General features: G+C 33.5%; 1 protein-coding gene across 4 annotated transcripts in view; it reads right to left on the bottom strand.

The window, feature by feature from the left end:
- SCN7A (sodium voltage-gated channel alpha subunit 7) overlaps window positions 1-18231 on the bottom strand; it is an 83775-nt gene that overhangs the window by 19265 nt on the left and 46279 nt on the right. For all 4 annotated transcript variants that reach the window (XM_045858705.1, XM_045858782.1, XM_045858861.1 and 1 more), the window contains exons 11-16: window positions 15914-16010; window positions 14979-15217; window positions 13694-13867; window positions 11929-12285; window positions 5635-6072; window positions 1876-1978 (exon numbers count right to left, since the gene is read on the bottom strand). In XM_045858705.1, the coding sequence (XP_045714661.1) occupies window positions 1876-1978; window positions 5635-6072; window positions 11929-12285; window positions 13694-13867; window positions 14979-15217; window positions 15914-16010 (1408 nt within the window). The remainder of the gene's footprint in view (window positions 1-1875; window positions 1979-5634; window positions 6073-11928; window positions 12286-13693; window positions 13868-14978; window positions 15218-15913; window positions 16011-18231) is intronic.

Raw genomic sequence — 18231 nt, 5'->3', positions numbered from 1 at the left:
CTTAGGGAAGGACTTGGGGGGCTGTGGAAATGAAGGGATAATCGACATCAATCCCTGCCCCCTTGGCTTTGTCAAAGCCTGAGTCCTTGTTCTTAGTTGTGAAAAATCCAAGTCTCCTGGCTGCCTTTGTTTCCTCTGCCCAACTCAGGCCTGCAGAAATAACAGGGGCAGTGCAGTCCAGACCAGAGTTGGTGGATCCCCGGGGTAATTAGGCCTGGGACATAGAATATGAAAGATCCTGTGAGATCTGCTTGCTGGAGGATGCTCTTTAATTAGAATATGAAGGCACAGACAGGAAACCAAAACTAGCTTTTTAGGTCCTGTAGTCTTTTTAAATGATAAAACCCCAAAATCTCAGCCCAGAATCCCAGCAGGAAATCTGCCAGCCCCTTTGAAAGCTAATACTTGTTTTATCTTCCATGTCAAACTATAATTCACAAACTGTATCTGTATTCTTAATAACTGGACAGGAAAATGGGGTGCTCTCCACTAGAGAGAGAGTGGCCATTTTGTACTTATTTCTCCCCAGGACTCGGCTGTCCAAGTGTATGTTTTTCTCGTATTTTGACAAGCATCTGCAGTGATGCACACTGCTGGCCGGTATCCGTCTCAATTATTTATTTACAGAATGTAACATAGGTAGTCTCTGACTTAAAAATATTTGATTTTTACCCTTGCTGTACTGAACACACATAAAAATACACACATACAACATCTTCTGAATATCACATTTTGGTATAATGCCTGGAACTTTTATTCTCTAAAGATTCACATGGCAAAACAAACATTCCCATTTAGATTCACAGACATGTATGAAATATTAAAAGGTATAATATCAGTTAAGTCAGTTAAATTAATTTCAGTTATTAGATGGTATTGGAAATAGGAATCTTGTTTGAGATTCTTTAAGGAGCAGCCCTGGGTTATGGAATACTTTGTGCATAGGGTATATGCGCATGGGATTTGGACTCTAGCTTTTGGTCAAGAGAGTTAGCATAAGGAAACCTAAGGATAATGGAATGATTAGCCTGTAAGAAAATGAGGAAATGAAGGTGGGTTTAGTTATTTTAGAATTTTATTTAATGTCAATTTATATGTCTTTGGTTAAAAAAATAGGAAATACTTCTTTCTTTGTTTTGGATGATACAAGGTCTACAACTCAAGCTACTGAGAGCAGATTCTTACTTTGACTATAAGAATTTGAGCATTTAACAGTTTCCATTTTGAAGATCTCCAGTGATTTCAAATGTCTAGACCTTGTAGTCATTTGTTCATCTTTCTAGGAAATTAACTTTAATTATAAGTTATCAAGAGATATATCTTACATATCTAGTGAGTCAACCAACTGAAGCCTTATATATTTGTTAATATTCATGTGGTATGCAAAAATATGTCACAATTACAAGATTTTTTCTATGAAAATTGTAAGATGTTTTCATATGAGTATTTAAATGTTTACTCCATTCCAAGAGGCAAAAAACTACATACACACATAACCTTTTTAAACAATAAGGTAAGTTTTATCATTATCTTCAGTGTACACATGAGGAAGTGAGTCAGAGAGAGGAAAATAAAAGTAAAAGACTGGGATTTGAACCCAAGCTGCCTGATTCCAGAGCCCATACTACTATATTAGACACCCTCAGAAATAGGTTCTTTTCCTTTTTTCCAAATGTTGACTTTTTCTTGACATTTATTTTAACTTTCTATCAGGATTCATGTGGGCAGTTGCCCATATGTGTGCACACACAGTGTGTATTCCTCAAGCAAATTAATAAGTTCTCCAAAATTAAAAAATATATCTAATAGTATTATTTAGTTTAAATGAAATTTAGTCTAATTTCAATATAATAATCCAGGGAACTTTTCTCTTACTGTTTTTACGATGCTTTGGCTTTTCATGTTCATAGATCATTTCTTCTTCAGAGACAGCGATATCGACTGTACTGCATTCAGATGAGCTAGATGGCTTTACTTTCTGAAAAGTAAAGTCCCACCAAAAATGTGAATAAAGTTCCATTTACTCATTGTAGTTAAAGTTGACTTCACTTTTAGAAATAAGAAAAATTATGCACACAAAGACCATTATTGGGCCAAGTTCATGATTGATGTTAAAGTGCGTATATATCTTAATGAGCTGATGGTTTTAAAAATTATTTTTTAAAATTAATTTAAGATAAAATAATTTCATATCAAATGTAACATTTAGTTAACACTGTTGTCCCAGATAATGTATAGGCTATCTCGTTTTCAAAAGTGTTTTGAGTTCCTAAACTTTCCTGAAGTTATTCATAAGGTCTTAGTATGCTATTTCAAGTAATGAGTAACATCAGAATAAATTACCCCTTTATGTTAAAGATGGGTAGACAAGTATACTTAGTATTTATTATAAATTCCATTCTAAACATGTACATATATATGTCATCATAGGACAAGATTGATGTGATGTTATCTTGAAGTGAAATGAAGAAATGGTACAAGGAATATGGTCAAGAATAGACATGAGAAAGTGGTACCAGCCCAATGGAAAGAAGTTAGTTGCAAACATTGGTTCTGTTCTTGACTGAAGTTCAAGCCTGGCAATGGTAAGGTACTCAGGACTTTGTACATGTGCTAACAATGCAAGTGATATGCTTGGAATGATTTTCTTGAAATGACTTGAAATGATTTTCTTAAAATGCTTTATTTTGCTTTACTTAAAGTGAATATAGAGCATACCATCCTTTAAAATTACTGAAATCCTAAAGTTAATAGCTTAAAAATTATTTTCTAATTTTAAAAATTAAGTATTTAAAACATTTGGAAGCAACACAATTATTTCTTAAAAATTAAGGAAAGCTTTAGGTAGATTATGTAAAAAAGAAATTATAAATATTTTGTCCTAATTCTTTGTCTTGTGCACAAGAAGTGTCAATGAAATATAATTAGGAATTTTGTTTGCTTAAACCTTAATGATAATTGTCAGTAATATATTATAGTGCTCAATTTAAAAAAAAATATGTCCATGTGGTATTTTTCTTTCATTGACTGGCTTATTTCACTTAGCATAATATTCTTCAGGCCCATCCATGTTGTTGCAATGGGTAAAAGTTTCTTCTTTTTTACTGCTACATATTGACAAATACCACATAATCTTACTTATATGTGTAATCTAGTGAACACAATAAGCTAATGAATAAAATAGAAATACAAACATAAGCACATGTAACAGACTGACAGCTGCCAGAGGGGAGGAGGTGGACTGGATGAAAGATGGTGAAGGGATGAGTCAAAGAACATTTATGCATGACCCCTGGACACAGACAATGATATGGAGATTGATGGAGGGAGGGGAAAGGGTGGAGCTAGGTGGAAGTGGAAAAAGAGAAAAGAAGCCAGACCAACTGTAATAGCATAAACAATAAAAAATAAATAATTAAATTAAAATATAAAAGCAGAATATTACTATTAAGTAAATAAATTATTTTATTACTTCATTTATCTTAAATCTTTATTTCTGATGAACTAAAGGCTACAGCAATGCAATTTTCAAAGTAGAAAATAAATAAATAAATATATAATATTTGGGCATTTGATAATTGAAAATTTTATACCTTATATTTATATGTTTTTAGAGGTCTCAAGCTAATTGCATATAAAATTCTTGGTGTAATTTTTCCTCAATCTCTATTATACATTATTTTAAATTTATAAATAAATCAATTAAGATTCAAAGTTATAAATAATTTATTGTAGTAGTTGATTAATGGCATGAGAATATGACTATGATCAGTTGTGACCTTGTGAAAGTTATAAAACCCAATGTAAAGTTTGATGTTATTTTTATAAAATTTATATAGTTAAATACTTATAATCAACAAGGCTGAAAGTTTAAATAGCAAAAATTTAAGAGTATATAACTCTGGCCCTGGCTGGTGTGGCTCAGTAGATTGAGCAATGGCCTACAAACCAAAAGGTCGCTGGTTTGATTCCCAGTCAGGGCACATGCCTGGGTTGTGGGCCAGGTCCCCAGTTGGAGGTGGGTAAGAGGCAACCAATTGATGTTTCTCTCCCACTCTGTCTCCTTTCCTTTGTCTCTCTCTAGAAATGGATAAATAAAATCTTTAAAAAATAGTGTATATCTCTAAATTATCAAATCACATGTGATATTTATAGTTTATTCTTTGGCTTTTGGTAAATTAAGATCCTAAATATTCATGGCCTATGTAATTTGGAAAGTATCTAATCAAATTAAGTATATAACTAAACATACAAATAAGTGAACAAATCTATGAGTAGTTAAGCAATCAACAGGACTAAACAATTATGCAGAAATAAATTACAACTTCTGTAACAATATTTACATACTAACAATATGTATTTAACAATATTTACAATCATATTTAATTCCTTCTTTCCTTTACATTTCTATATCCCAGACTTTCTAATGAGATTTGGAAAGGGGTTTCCCAGAACATCTTGACATGATATGCTGTGACAAACAGAAATTTTACCTAAAGATGGATGGTCATCAAAGTCTTAAATGAAGATACAGAATTGTGCTGGAGAGGAATTTTCCCTATTGTCTCATAATGATCTCAACTAAAGGAAATGAAACCAAGAATGGGTATGCTACAGAGTGAAAGTTTCTCCAAAACAAATATAACTTCACTAAGAGCTGGAAAGACTTTGAAAAACTGAAACTTGACTTCTACTATAATGCCAGTTTCACAATTATTGCCCAGAGCAGCTGTCAAGCCAGAAAAGGTTTGGAAAACAAGATGGTGCCAGAGAATTTTGGAACCTAGAAAGAGACATTCTTTGATCTTCCCTCCCCAGTGTCTATGAGTGATCTGAGATGAGTCCCTAGTGAGGCCCAATGGAAGAAGCCTACAGTGTGTTGTGATCTATGCAGATGTAGTTTTCTGTTAAACTACATCTCCTAATAAGATGGTAAACTGCTTGCAAATGAAGACACTAAAACTGTATACAGTGGAGTATATGTATACATGTGAACAGCAATATCTACCCTTCTTTGAATGTCTTCTTTTTTTGTTCAGAAGTTTATAAAGCAGATGAAACTGTTGATTTCTCTCTATTCTTTTAGTCCAATTCAATCATTAATACATAAGTTACATGTTGCTGAAATAAACTGACAAGAATCTTAAAATTTTAGCAAGCAAGAAAGTATCTTAGCTGGACTAAGGTACTGGACTACTATTATAGTCCTATCTCATCTTTTAAGGATGCCTGAGAGTTTAATATATCTCCAGTAATACATATTGATTTTGAAAACAGTTTTTGTTAGTATGCCTTTCATCACCCCACATTGTCTGCTTATTAATTTATAAGATTCTATATTTATATTATCTAATGTTTACAAAGTGCTTATTATATAGGGCATTGTATGCACTACTTAACTATTGTTCCTAATTTTTCTACTTTCCCTTAGAAATAGATACAATTTTATCCTCATCTGTAAGCTGAAGTTCAGAGAAGTTTGAGAAACTTAATCAGGAGCATAAAATCAGAAGCAAAGAGTGCTATTGCTAAGATTGAGTAAGTAATCTAACTCTGGAACTTCAGTGTTGATACACTTTCTTATCAACAATACCATAAATCAATAATAAGCAATTAGAATATTGAATATCTTACCTCTTTGCTGCTGCCATAACCAGACTTGTTCTGAATCTCCTTATTATCCAGATTTTCTACATCAGATTCTCCTGAAGCAATTGGTACAGTTTCAGAAACAGTAGGGCTGGAGATAAGTGACTGATTTGCATTTTCAGTCATCGTGTTTTTCTCTGCGCCACTGCTTCTTTCCTTGTCCTTGAGGAAATCTTGGGTGGTGCTCAAGTCAGAAAGGGTGTGGTCAGAAATATTCTCTTTAACATATATATCATTTGCACTGTCCACTGTGTCCTTGGGAACATTTTGTCTTTTACATAATATTTTAGAAAGCACATAATGTATTCCTTTCTTAATCCTTGCCATTGCACGCTGGAGATTTTTTGCTTCATCATTCTCTTCAATTGTTGTAGCACTGTATGAACTAAAGGAGGTCACCAATGCCAGAAACAGGTAAAGTATCTAAATGAAGAAGTAAATGAGGTGAATGAGGTGAAACGCATCTCATTTTTGTTTCCTTTTAAATAATAAAAAGTCCTTTAAAAAGGCTGAACTGAGATTTGAAAATCATATGAACTACCATACTATTCGGTTCTTACTCATTTACATAAAATATGTATGAAATATTTGTTTCTATTTTATAGAGGAAAAAGGCAATGTTTACAGATGGCAAATATCAAAGATCATGCACATGGAACTCAAGTCTCTCATATTATTCCAAAGCTCGTTTTCTTTCACAGAGCCAAGAGGCCTCTCCCCAGGTGAGAAAATGAATTGCTGCTCCAGGGGGCTGACTTCACTTCAGCCCCATCCCAGGAAGAGGGCTAATGACATCCTCGTGGGTTCTGCAAACCCATAAGGAATCTCACGGAGAGAGCTATTCCTGGTTCTGGGGCCCATATCTAATTTGTACTGAGTGATATGAGCACAGGATTGGACAGGTTAATCGATTATTTGTGGTAATACGTTTGGTCAAATAAGAAAGAGATGAGTGAAAGAAGTATTACTAACACCTGCAAGTTATTCAAACTCAGGGAGAGTATATATTTTGATCTTTATTTTCACTGAGAAATATGATCAAAGCATGTTCAGTTTCCAGAGAATCAGATTTTTATCCTCTTTATAATTGTAGGGTATAGATGATATTTTTAGATTCTAGTGTTGAAGATTCATATTGATTATTCTCTTAGGCTTAAAGTGATAATTTGAGCATTTTGCCTATTATGGAAGTTTCCTCTCCTCTCCTCAGATATTTGAGTTTAAGATTGTTAATTTTATGCTTTACATATTACTTTTAGAGGGCAATGTTCTAATGACATGCATATATGTTCAAATGACACACACACACACACACACACACACAAGTCCTTATTTAACATCGTCCACAGATCCTTGGAAACTGCAACTTTAAGGGAAACAACATGAAACAAATCCAATTTCACTGCAGGCTAATTGGTATAATAAGAGCTAAGTTCCTACAGCATATTTCTGGTCACAAAACATCACCAAACTTCTAAATAAAGGCCTAAAACATTTCTAATATTAAACAATGAAATAAATGTGAGCTACACATACATTTAAGAAACATTAATACAAATAAGACAATTATTTTCCAACTTGCTTATTCCACTTCAGGGTCATAGGTGGGTGGCTGAAATGACATGGAGTGAAATGACATTATTGGAGGCACTGCTGTATATGTAACTCATAGAAGTCGTTCCTGCCTATGTTTCTGATTTCTTCACACATTAGGATCTACTATTAAAATAATTATACTGACAATCTATGTGTATATAAGGTAAAATAAGTATATAAAAATCTCCAAACACTCATTTGTTAAAACTTCTTTCAGAATACTGGGTCTATGTGAAGAGATGAAGTTCTTAGATACTCTGATAATTACTTTCTCATGCACACACCTGAGAAAATATGAACTGCCCACCACGTAGTGTTCAATCCTAATGGACCACTTTTACTTCTCTATAACTGTATTTTCATACACATGAGAATAGATAAATTTCAAATAAGACTTATATGGGAAAATCAAAGTATTATTGCACATACTAATGTCATCAAATACATAACCTTAATCTCAACCATATTTTGGTGTAGCGTATATAGAATGTAGAGTATAAAATGGCTCAAAATCGAAAATTTCTTACAGGTGAAATTATCTGAACAATCACATATTTTCTATACCCTACAATGACAGAGTTTCAGAAGGCAAATGGAAAAAAAAAAGGAAACAAAAGCAGAACTGGAAATACAATGATCAAATGCTAATACCCCAGAGATTTGTACAATTGTTCTCATTCTAGATTTTGTTTGACAACAAGGCTTACTTACAGATTATGTGAGCAGGGGCTCTATGACCCTTATAGAAACTACACTATTAATACCTCTATCATTTTCAAAGGACAGTAAGTTCTGGATATAAAAGAGAAAGGCCAAATACAATTTAAAGTAGTTGGTTGTTTCTTTTCCCTCCTTTGTTTAGTTAAGTATTAGGCATGATGACAAGTAAGGCAAGGGTGTTTCAGTAAAAATGTCAGGACTATAATCCTCATTTGACCAGGAACCACATTTTCTCTTAAGTAGACTGGACTAGGGCAGTGTTAGGCACAATGTGAGTGACAAATAAATATTTGTTGGAAAATTAATTAATTAATTAGAATAAATAAAAGAATAGATTCTGTGCCAGAATTTGGACAAGTAAAAATTATGCCACAACAATTATATTTTTGAGAGTTTGCAATTTAAGCTTTCTTATATTGTAGGCATACATACACACCTCCAAATGTATATGACCCCCACATACATACATGCATAAATACCTATATAATAGCAATGTTAAAAGGCTGAATATAAAGTTCAAAGTACTCTGGAACTGTGGTACAAATGAATTTTTAAACAATGTAAAATGCTTCTGCTCTGTTTGATGTGCTCTGAATTAAAAGTAGCCTAGTATCTTAAAGGATTAAAAAGGAAAAGAAAGATGTTTTCTTTTAAATGATTAAAGCTGGAGATTTGACTACCTTTAATTTGAGGATTAATAAAGAAGTGGGAAACACATAAATTATATTGTATACAGGGTTACTTTCTTTCAGTCATAGTCCTATAATGAGATTCAAAATACTTTTTTATTGCTTTTGTGTTTGCAGGTAAAAGGTGAAATGATGTATATAAAACAAAACATTCAAGTCTCCCCTCAAATTTGCTTTCCTCTCCTTTTACTTCAAAGATATCTACCTATTGTGTGAGCATTGAGTAACTCTCAGTTATTCCACACTATATTATTAGTATGGAAGAAGAAGAAAATCAAGGTTTACTTAAGTATTTTTCTGATTAGTGTTCAAAAAATTTAAATGTATCAAGGCTCTTTTATTTCAATATTGTTTTGATTATATCTTAACATATTTAATTTGGAAATATATAAATACAAATGGAATAACATACATTTTATGATAAAATTTTTATTTTTAAAAACAACTGAATTTGACTTCAGGTGGTAAACACACAATATAATATACAGATAATATATTATAAAATAATACATTTGAAATTTATATAATTTTATTAACTGATGTCACCCTGATAAATTTAACAAAAAATAAATAAAGAGCGACTGGATTTTACATTGTTTTCTATCTCTTTTCATGCTTCTATCCCTCTTTGGTTTTTGTGACCTTAACCAGATACCACAATTTACTTGGTGACAACTACTTAAATTGCAGGCAAAACATCTGGAAGGTACCTTCTAAAATTCTATAGATGTGGGAGATGTAATTTTCTAAAGGCTAACGAAAGTAAAAGACATTTATGAATATCTATAATGTGCTAGCTGATTTTATTTAAATTGCAATATCCTTATGGCATGTATTATTGTTTTGTTGATGCTCCTATTAGATGTTGTCAGGGTTTAAGCGGTTGTATAATATGGACAAAGTTGTTTAACTGGTAACTAATAGAACTGAAATTTGAACCTATGTTTGCCTAGATCTGAACTCTGTATTTTTTTTTATAACTCAACACTGTTGAAAAGGCACTTCAGATACTTGCTTTTGTATATGAAGAGGTTCTAAAGGCTTCCACTTATGCCTCTGAATCACTATTGGAATTTTGCTGAGTAAATAAGATAAAATTAAATTTAAAAATTCTGAATACCTTCTTTTTATACTAAATCTGTAGTTTTGGTGTGGAATTACAATGCTCTACTGCAATGAGTTTGAACTATGTGGGAAAAACCTACAACTTCAAAAATTCTCTCCTTGCATTTTTACCTTGTATTTACTCGACTGTCATCATAATGCCCCATAGCTGGATGACTACTGAGGGCCATAAGGCTTAAAAGATTTAGGAAGCCCAGCAATATGATGGCCAATCAATTAGCTGTGGAAGAAGTTGATGCAACTCTTTATCCTGAAATGCCTCTGCCCATAGACTTAAAGTTTCTGATCAGTAGGAATAAGAAAAATGAGAACCAGGGTGGAATCCAAAACCAAAGAAAAGAAATGAAATTACATAATTACCTCAGCATTTCTGTTTCTTTGGTTTTGATTGTGTGTGTGCAGGTGGGTTGTTCACCTCGACATCCATCAGTCATAGACCTTTCTTTGGGAATGGAAACACACATTTCATTTGGAAAACCACCTGTACCCCCTTATTTGGGTTTGTATTGACACCATCTCTACCTTTGAGAGAACTCTAAGTGGAATAACAGTAATATATGTTAATATATTCCACACCCTGGGCAATAGAGATTGGTTCAGAAAGGAGTAACTCAGAGCTAATGAGATAATAAGAAAAACTTGCTGGGGCTTCTAGGAAAGAAATAGGAATTTTGTCTTCTATTAGACTTGACATGATAGAAAGACATGAAGCTTTAGAGAAGCAGCCATCTTGCCAAAACAGAGGATACCAGTCAGTAAGAGGCATAGAAGAAGGAAGATGTGAGATGTTATACAAAAACCTGTTTCTAAAGATCTTGTTTGCACATATGGGTCAACTGAAGTGAAATCTCTGATGTTCTGCATTACATGTGCTGATGTATATGCTCATTTTTGTTTTAGTCAGAATGCTGTTTATGTTGTGTAGAGTTGAAAATGTACTAACAGCTACAAAGACAGAGGATATTGAAGTATGTTTACTTATTGGGCACTATTCTGGACTTTGCTGATATAGACAACTGTCTTGATCCCACCTTTCAAGGAGCAGTTTAAAAAGAAAGATAGACAAGTATGTCAACAATGAAGCACAGCAGTAATGTGATAAGTGTATGCCAGGAGCTATGACCAGGGTGAACACAAGCAGCAAGGAAGGCTACCAGTACAATGGAGTCTAACGGATGATTTTTTTTTCAGACTTTTGGGAAATGCACTTAATCTATCACTTATGTAAAAAGCAAATATTGAGTCCTGTTTTCTTTCCCTGTAAGAACAATTTTCTTTTATAAGCCATTCCTTTTCTTAGGAGAAGTAATAGCTACTTACTCAATTCATATAGCACCACTTCAATTATGGAAAATTTAAAAGTGAAAGCTTTCTCTTTTAGTTAATGCATAACAGTTTTACAGACCAGTGTATCTCAAACTTTGCTGCACAATTTAATTAAACAAGGATTCTCAAAAAATCCTGATGACCAGGCTATGTCCATGTACCAATAAAATTAGAATATTTGGGAATGGGTCCCCAAAATTAGTATATTTTTATTAATACCCTAATATGTATCCAAGTTTCATAATCAGTGTTATATTTAAGTGCTTCTTAACATTTAAAGTGCATACCAATCACCTGGTGATATTTTTAAACTGTAGATTCTGCCCCTATAGCTCTGGGATAGGGTCTGAGGCCTGCACTGACAACTATCTCCCACATCATGCCAAGGCTACTTTGAGTAGTGAGGTTGGAAACCAGTGCCATCCAACAGAAGCACGAACAATGCACATCAGATACACAAATTTTCAGTAGCCACATTCAAGGCATAAACAAAAAAGGGGTGAAATTATTCTGCTAACATTTTATTTCACTAAATTTATAAAAATATTATCCTTTTAACTGTAATTCAATATAAAATTATTAATGAACTAATTTACCTTTGTGGGGGGTGAGACTTCAAATTCAGCAGATGGTTTTTTCACTTAGGGCACATGTGAAATTAGACCACTCACATTCCAACTGATCAACGGCCATGTGTGGCTAGGTGCTACCATACTGAACAGCGCAGTTACAGACCACTGGATCCCACAAATAGACATCATGAAAACACTAGAGTATACTACATCAGTTTGCCAAGGAAAACTTAAAAACATGGATTACTTACCAGTAAGTTTCCAATTAAAATGACCATCATGTAAAAAGGAATACAACTGAATTGGCCTGCTACGTTAAAGCAGTCCCACAAAGTCTCTATCCACTCTCCACAGAGAATCCGGAACACATTCAGGAAGGAGTGGAAGAAATCAATCATGTGCCAGCGTGGGAGCTGACAGTCTTCGTCTAAGTTGCACACACATTTCTGATAACTGAAACCAAACAGCTTCGTGCCGACCACGGCTGAAAAGAACACGAATGTGAACAGCAGCAGGATCAAGTCTTTCAAGGCCACCAATGAGTTATTAAGAGTCAGCATCAGAATCTTAAATGTCAGCCAGTATTTCCCCAACTTAAAAATTCGCAACTTGTAGATCAATGTAAAAAATAAGAATAAGAAACAAAATTTTAAAAAACTTGGTTACTATTTATTGTGATACACATTTAATATTTTTATCAACATTGTATACATTCACATATATAGTCTTTAATGTAATATTCAGTTTTGAGCATTGTTAAAAGTACTGAAAATTCATTTTATGTACAATTCTTAGTACATCACATATATTCTATAATGTTTTACATGAAATCCATATATGAAATAGATCCTCTTCTATTGACCTGTCAATGCCCATTCAATAATATACTATTAAAATTTCTCTAGCTATATGTTTCAATACCTGGTAGGGCAACTATCCATTCTCTGTTTTTTTTTTTTTTACAATATATCAGATATTTTTCCACATTCCAACATATAGATAATATTGAATAAGAACTTGTCACTTTTCACTGAATTCCACTGAAGGTTCTACTGTGCATTTCCCTTTGAAAGTAACACATTAAAGTCCAAACACAACATTCTAGTTTTAGTCTGAATATTTCCCTCCTATTCACTAATTTATTTTTATTTCTATGGATATAGCACAGATTACCTTAATATTTTAGCCATGATATAAAATGAACTTAGTCATCTGAAATCCATACATCATTTTTATATGTGCTATACCTTCTCTAACTTTCTGGACTAAAGAATAGGACTTTATATTTATCCACATAAAACTTAATTATCTTATATTCAGTCCATTAGTAGCCTTTCAGATATTTTGATCCTATCTTTGATTGCATTTTCTGTATTTCTCAGTCTTGTAGCATCCATATATGGTGGTAACTGCATCTTGTATATATTTCTCTTATCTCACTCATTAGAAAAGTTTGTGTATGAGGATTTTAGACAGGTTGTTCTTGATTCCTGCTTCATTCTGTCAACTTGTTATCAAAATCTGACAATATATTACTTGTCAAAAGCCTAAGATTTTCATTATAATCATTCTAACAACAATATTTCATTGCCTAGTTTTCTGATTCTTAACAACTACCCTTCACTGCAGATATACACTGATTCTGACTTAATAATTTTTATAATAACATTCTGCTGGTCTCATTGATGTTATAAAGTTTTCCATCCTACATTTAGAAATACCTGATTCCAGTTTCTTAGTTACACATTAACATTCAGCTTCTGGGGCTATTCATTACCATGCTCCTCAAAACTGGCCCAATACTGCTGGCCCCGATCCCTAGAACTCACATCTCAAATGCTACATATATGGCTTATTTCCTTTAATGTTTCACCTAAACAATAGCATTGGAGACTCTTTCCTGGGGCAGTATTAACTCATGTCCCAATGGCATTATTACTATTCTTCCCATTTCACATCTGAAGAAATTGAGATAAATTTTCATAAAATAAAATTTAGGTCTTGGATTCTACTTACCACTTGGAATGAATGAAAGAAAGACAATCCATAAACACTTGTTACAATAATCTCTGCTAAACCATGGAACACAATTAGGCTGTCATAAATGTTCCAACCTACTTGGAAATACCTATACGGATGCATAGCAATTATTTTTAAAATCATTTCTGTTGTGAAAATTCCAATAAAAACCTAAATGAAAACAAAACACATGGATGAGAATGTGATTTCAATAGCTCAATCAGAACCCTCCTGCATGAAAACTGTAACTTTTCAATGTTACTATGTTGCTCATAGTTCCTCTGTTAATATCTGATTAGTTTTGGATTCTGTATTACAATAGACTCATACATTTTATTTAAGAATCTAATATCAAACATTGTATACAAAATCTTCAATTATTTTTAAAAGCTAGCCTGTAAGAAAATAAAAGAAAATTTGAGGGTAAAAATCTTTTCATTTTTTATAGTTCCTTTTGGTTTATGGAATATTTAAGATATTTAATTTTTCAACTTGTAAAAGAATGAAAGAAGTACATATATGACCCCTGCAAAACAACAACAACAACAACAGAATAAGCCTATAAAAACTGTCTTTTGAAAACTATATTGGCAATAATAACTAAACTATGGTTTTGGTATCAAGTAAATGTATAATTCAAAAATGGTAGCAGTTTGGCTATTTGTATGAATACCAAGCAACTAAACAATAAGAACACTAATAAAAGGAAAAAACATCAAGCACTATATATTTGTTTAAATGTGACTTGTTTTTAAATTCATAGAAATGTTTTGCCTCTTGCATTGTATGGGATGAAAAGGATAGGTGAATCCCAATAATACCTTGCTACAAATAAGCTCCACTCTAAGGCAAAGACAGGTGGTGAAAGTAGACAGGGTCAGGTGCAGTTGCAGTCGGGATTCAGAATCAGGTGTCAGTGAAGAACTTGTATCTGTTGTTTGACTCCTGCCCTACTCTGATCTATTGGGCTATGTTACCCAGAGAGGGTATATGTGGGAAGAGAGAGGAAAGAAATAATTTCCACTTAACCAGACTACCAAGCAGCTGGAGAGAAATCCTAAATTTAAATGACAGAATTTTAAACTCTAAATATAAACCTATTCAGTGATAAAAACATTTATAAATCAAGGCTTGGGGTGGTGAAGTGGGAAAGCATAACACAATACTCTATCTAGTGATTATGTAATACATTTGTAATATATTAGAATTATAAAATAATGGGATGATGATGACTTAAAAAATTGAAATTGCAAGTGAAAATAATGTAGAGTAAGAGCCTTACCTGGTTTCCAATGCGGAGTACATTGATGGTTTCTTCATTCATTGGGTAACATTCCAAGGCCAAAAAAAATATGTTTAGAATTATGCATATAGTTAGAAAAAGATCAGTAAATGGGTGTGTTACAATCACATGGACAAACTCTTTCAATTTTAACCAGCAGGGAGAACAATTCCAGATCAGAATCATTTTAGCAAATTTATACCAACACAAGGGACATCTCTTCCGAGATTTTTTACATTCTGAAATGAAAGAAAAGTCAAGCCTAAGCAAGTTGTTTATTTAAGTTTAACTGACAGAAAATTTTCACTTTGCATGCAAAAAGAGATTTGAAAGTAAACTTCTGATATGGAATTAGCAAAGAAATATTTTACACTAATAAAAATCAGAGTAAAGCAAATTCCCTCTATTTTGTTTATGCTTGCTGAATTGGACAAATAAAAATGAAACAAACTGTATACTAGACGCAAAACATAGGAGCATCTGCCGAAAAAGCACCCAAATAGGAATATAGTTGAGAGTATCACAATTTATGATTTCTAGATTTATTTGTTTTACAAAATAATGTCTTTCAACATTGGCCATGATAATAAGTTTGTTGGTAAATGTTACAAAAGTGGAGTCAATATAAAAGGACCTTAGCATATTGTTTTATATAGATTCATATTCCAAGCTTTATTTTTAGTTACAAATTGCCACTTCTATGTCATTTTCAATGTTAAAAAATTTGGGTACTATTCTTGGCACTATTTGGTAACCCTTTCCAACACTTTAAAACACTATGTTTATGGAATTTTTATAAATTATTCATCCTAATATTCTCATGTTGTTCCTTAAATTTTAGCATGCAATAAAATTCTGAAGCAATTATACAATTTCTTTAAAAGTCAATCTTATGAACAGCACCTTTCATAGTGTTTAAATATTTTTTATTTTACCTTCTTTATGAGTGACAGTAGCATCATCCAACATATCCAAAGAAGTGATCATAGAAGTTGGTGATTTTTTCTTCAGTTCTATTTCTGTGGTCTTGGTCTGAAAAAAAATTGATGAGTCTAATACTGGCTGTTTCTCTCTATAGATCCAAGACTATAATTACAATAAGTTTTATAACCTTCTCGAAAATGCTGATTTTTTACCTCAGAAGCTTTTGTTTAACTTCTGGAAAATGTGTAAAACTTGCAACTCAACAACATAATTTTATAATATGAGGTCAATTATAAAAAGAGTAAATAAGAGAATGATAGTGGCATTACCCATATTTGACATACAATTTGACGTATAATTTAGGGTTATTGTAAAATATCAAATTGGCTAACATGCTGTTGAATAACAGTAATATTCTAACACCTAAATTTTGTTTCCTTGAAAATACATCGAACCTCCTCCTAGAATCAATATGGAATTACAACTAAATTGTACAGAAATCATCCTGAATAACCAACTGAAGGCCAGCTGGAGATAAGTCTTATAACAAAGGACTAACGTAAGCAATCATATCACCACATCAAGATTGGTAGGAAATGTAGAGGCACAAGAGGGCTGGCTGAGCTCTCACAGGTGGTAGCCAAAGTTTCTGAGGGATATTTCAGTGGTCAGGTGTTCCCTCTGAGATGTGTGGTATTTAAACACCAAAGCTGGGCCCTCCAGCCTACAGCAAAGGACCCAGAAAGGAACCCAGATAACATCCAGCTCTGAAAAGCAGCAGGGTTTCTATCTGCCAGGGAGAGACAGCTGGAGAGGTAGAGAGCCTCTTAAAGGGCCAGTGCACAAAATTTGCAGCCCCTTACCCACTCGGCTCTAATGGGCAGAAGGAGAACAGAGTGAAGTAGAGATGATTGAGGTAGTTTGGGGCTGGTGGCTCTGGAGAGAGAACTGAAAGAACGGCTTCCAGTATCCTTGTGTTAAGTCATTCCACATACTGCAGAAACCACTTTTCTTAGGCAGAGCACTACTATCAAAGTAGCATCAGCCTGGAGGGGAAGCAATAGCCCTGCCCACAGGAATTGATCTGACCCAACCTTTGGTGCTTAAGCTGAGCTGCTGATTATGGCTCTAGACTACGCCATTGATTCGTTTAACACCTAAGGCATAAAGGGCAACCAAGGAATGCATGAATAAGTAGAACAACTGATGTTCTCTCTCTGTTTCCCTCCCTTCCATTTTGCCACCCTCTCTTCTCTTAAAAAACAAACAAATAATGCCCCCCAAACCCAAAATCAGTTAAGACAAGAAATAAAAAGAAGCAGCCAAAATGGGAAGACAAAGAAACAGACCCCAAATGAAACAATAAGAGAATTCTTTAGAATAACTAGATGAATCAGAGGGAAGCAATTTATCAGATAGAGACTTTAGAGTAAAGACTATAAAGATACTCTACAGCATGAAAAAAGACATAGAAACCATAATAAAGGAACAGTCAGAAATAAAGAATAAAGTATCTGAATTAAATAATACATTGGAAAGAATAAACAGTAGGTTTAAACAGTAGTAGATGAAGCAGAGGTTCAAATCAATGATCTAGAACACAAAGTAGAGAAAAACACCCAAGCAGAGAAACAAAAGGAAAAAAAAAATTTTAAATGAAGAGAGCTTAAGAAATATTTTGGACAAAACAAAGCATAACAACATTCACATGATGGGAATACTAGAAGGAACAGATAGAGAGCAAGCGATCAAGAACCTATTTGAAGAAATAATGGCCCCAAACTTCCCTAATCCAGTGAAGGAAAAAGACACATGAATCTAGGAAGCTCAGAGAGTTCCAAAAAAGTTGGACCCAAAGAGGCCTACACTGAGACACATCAAAATTAAAATGACAAGCCTTAAAGACAATGAGAGAATCCTGAAAACAACAGGAAAAGCAGGTAGTTACATACAAGGGAGCACCAACTAGACTGTCATCTGCATTCTCAACAGAAACACTTAAGGCCAGAAGGGAATGGAATGAAATAGTCAAGATGATGAAAAGCAATGGCCTACAACCAAGGTTATACTACACAGCAAGGCTATCATTTAAAATTGAAGGAGATATAAGGTGCTCCCTAGAAAAGAAAAAAACTAAAGGAGTTTGTTAACACCAAAACAGTATGTTAGAGGGCTTGCTAGAAGGAGAAAGAGAAGGAGGAGAAGGAGGAGAAGAAGGAGGAGGAGGAGAAGGAGGAGGAGAAGGGGAAGGAGGAGAAGGGGAAGAAAGGAGGAGGAGGAGAGGAGGAGGAGAGGAGGAGGAGGAGGAAGGTGGTGGTGGAGGAGGAGG

The sequence above is a fragment of the Phyllostomus hastatus genome, unplaced genomic scaffold (assembly GCF_019186645.2).
Source record: "Phyllostomus hastatus isolate PE091 unplaced genomic scaffold, TTU_PhHast_1.1 phas_contig_1, whole genome shotgun sequence".
Taxonomy (NCBI): domain Eukaryota; kingdom Metazoa; phylum Chordata; class Mammalia; order Chiroptera; family Phyllostomidae; genus Phyllostomus; species Phyllostomus hastatus.
The sequence above is the reverse complement of the archived record's forward strand: the minus strand, read 5'-3'. Positions and strand labels throughout refer to the sequence as shown.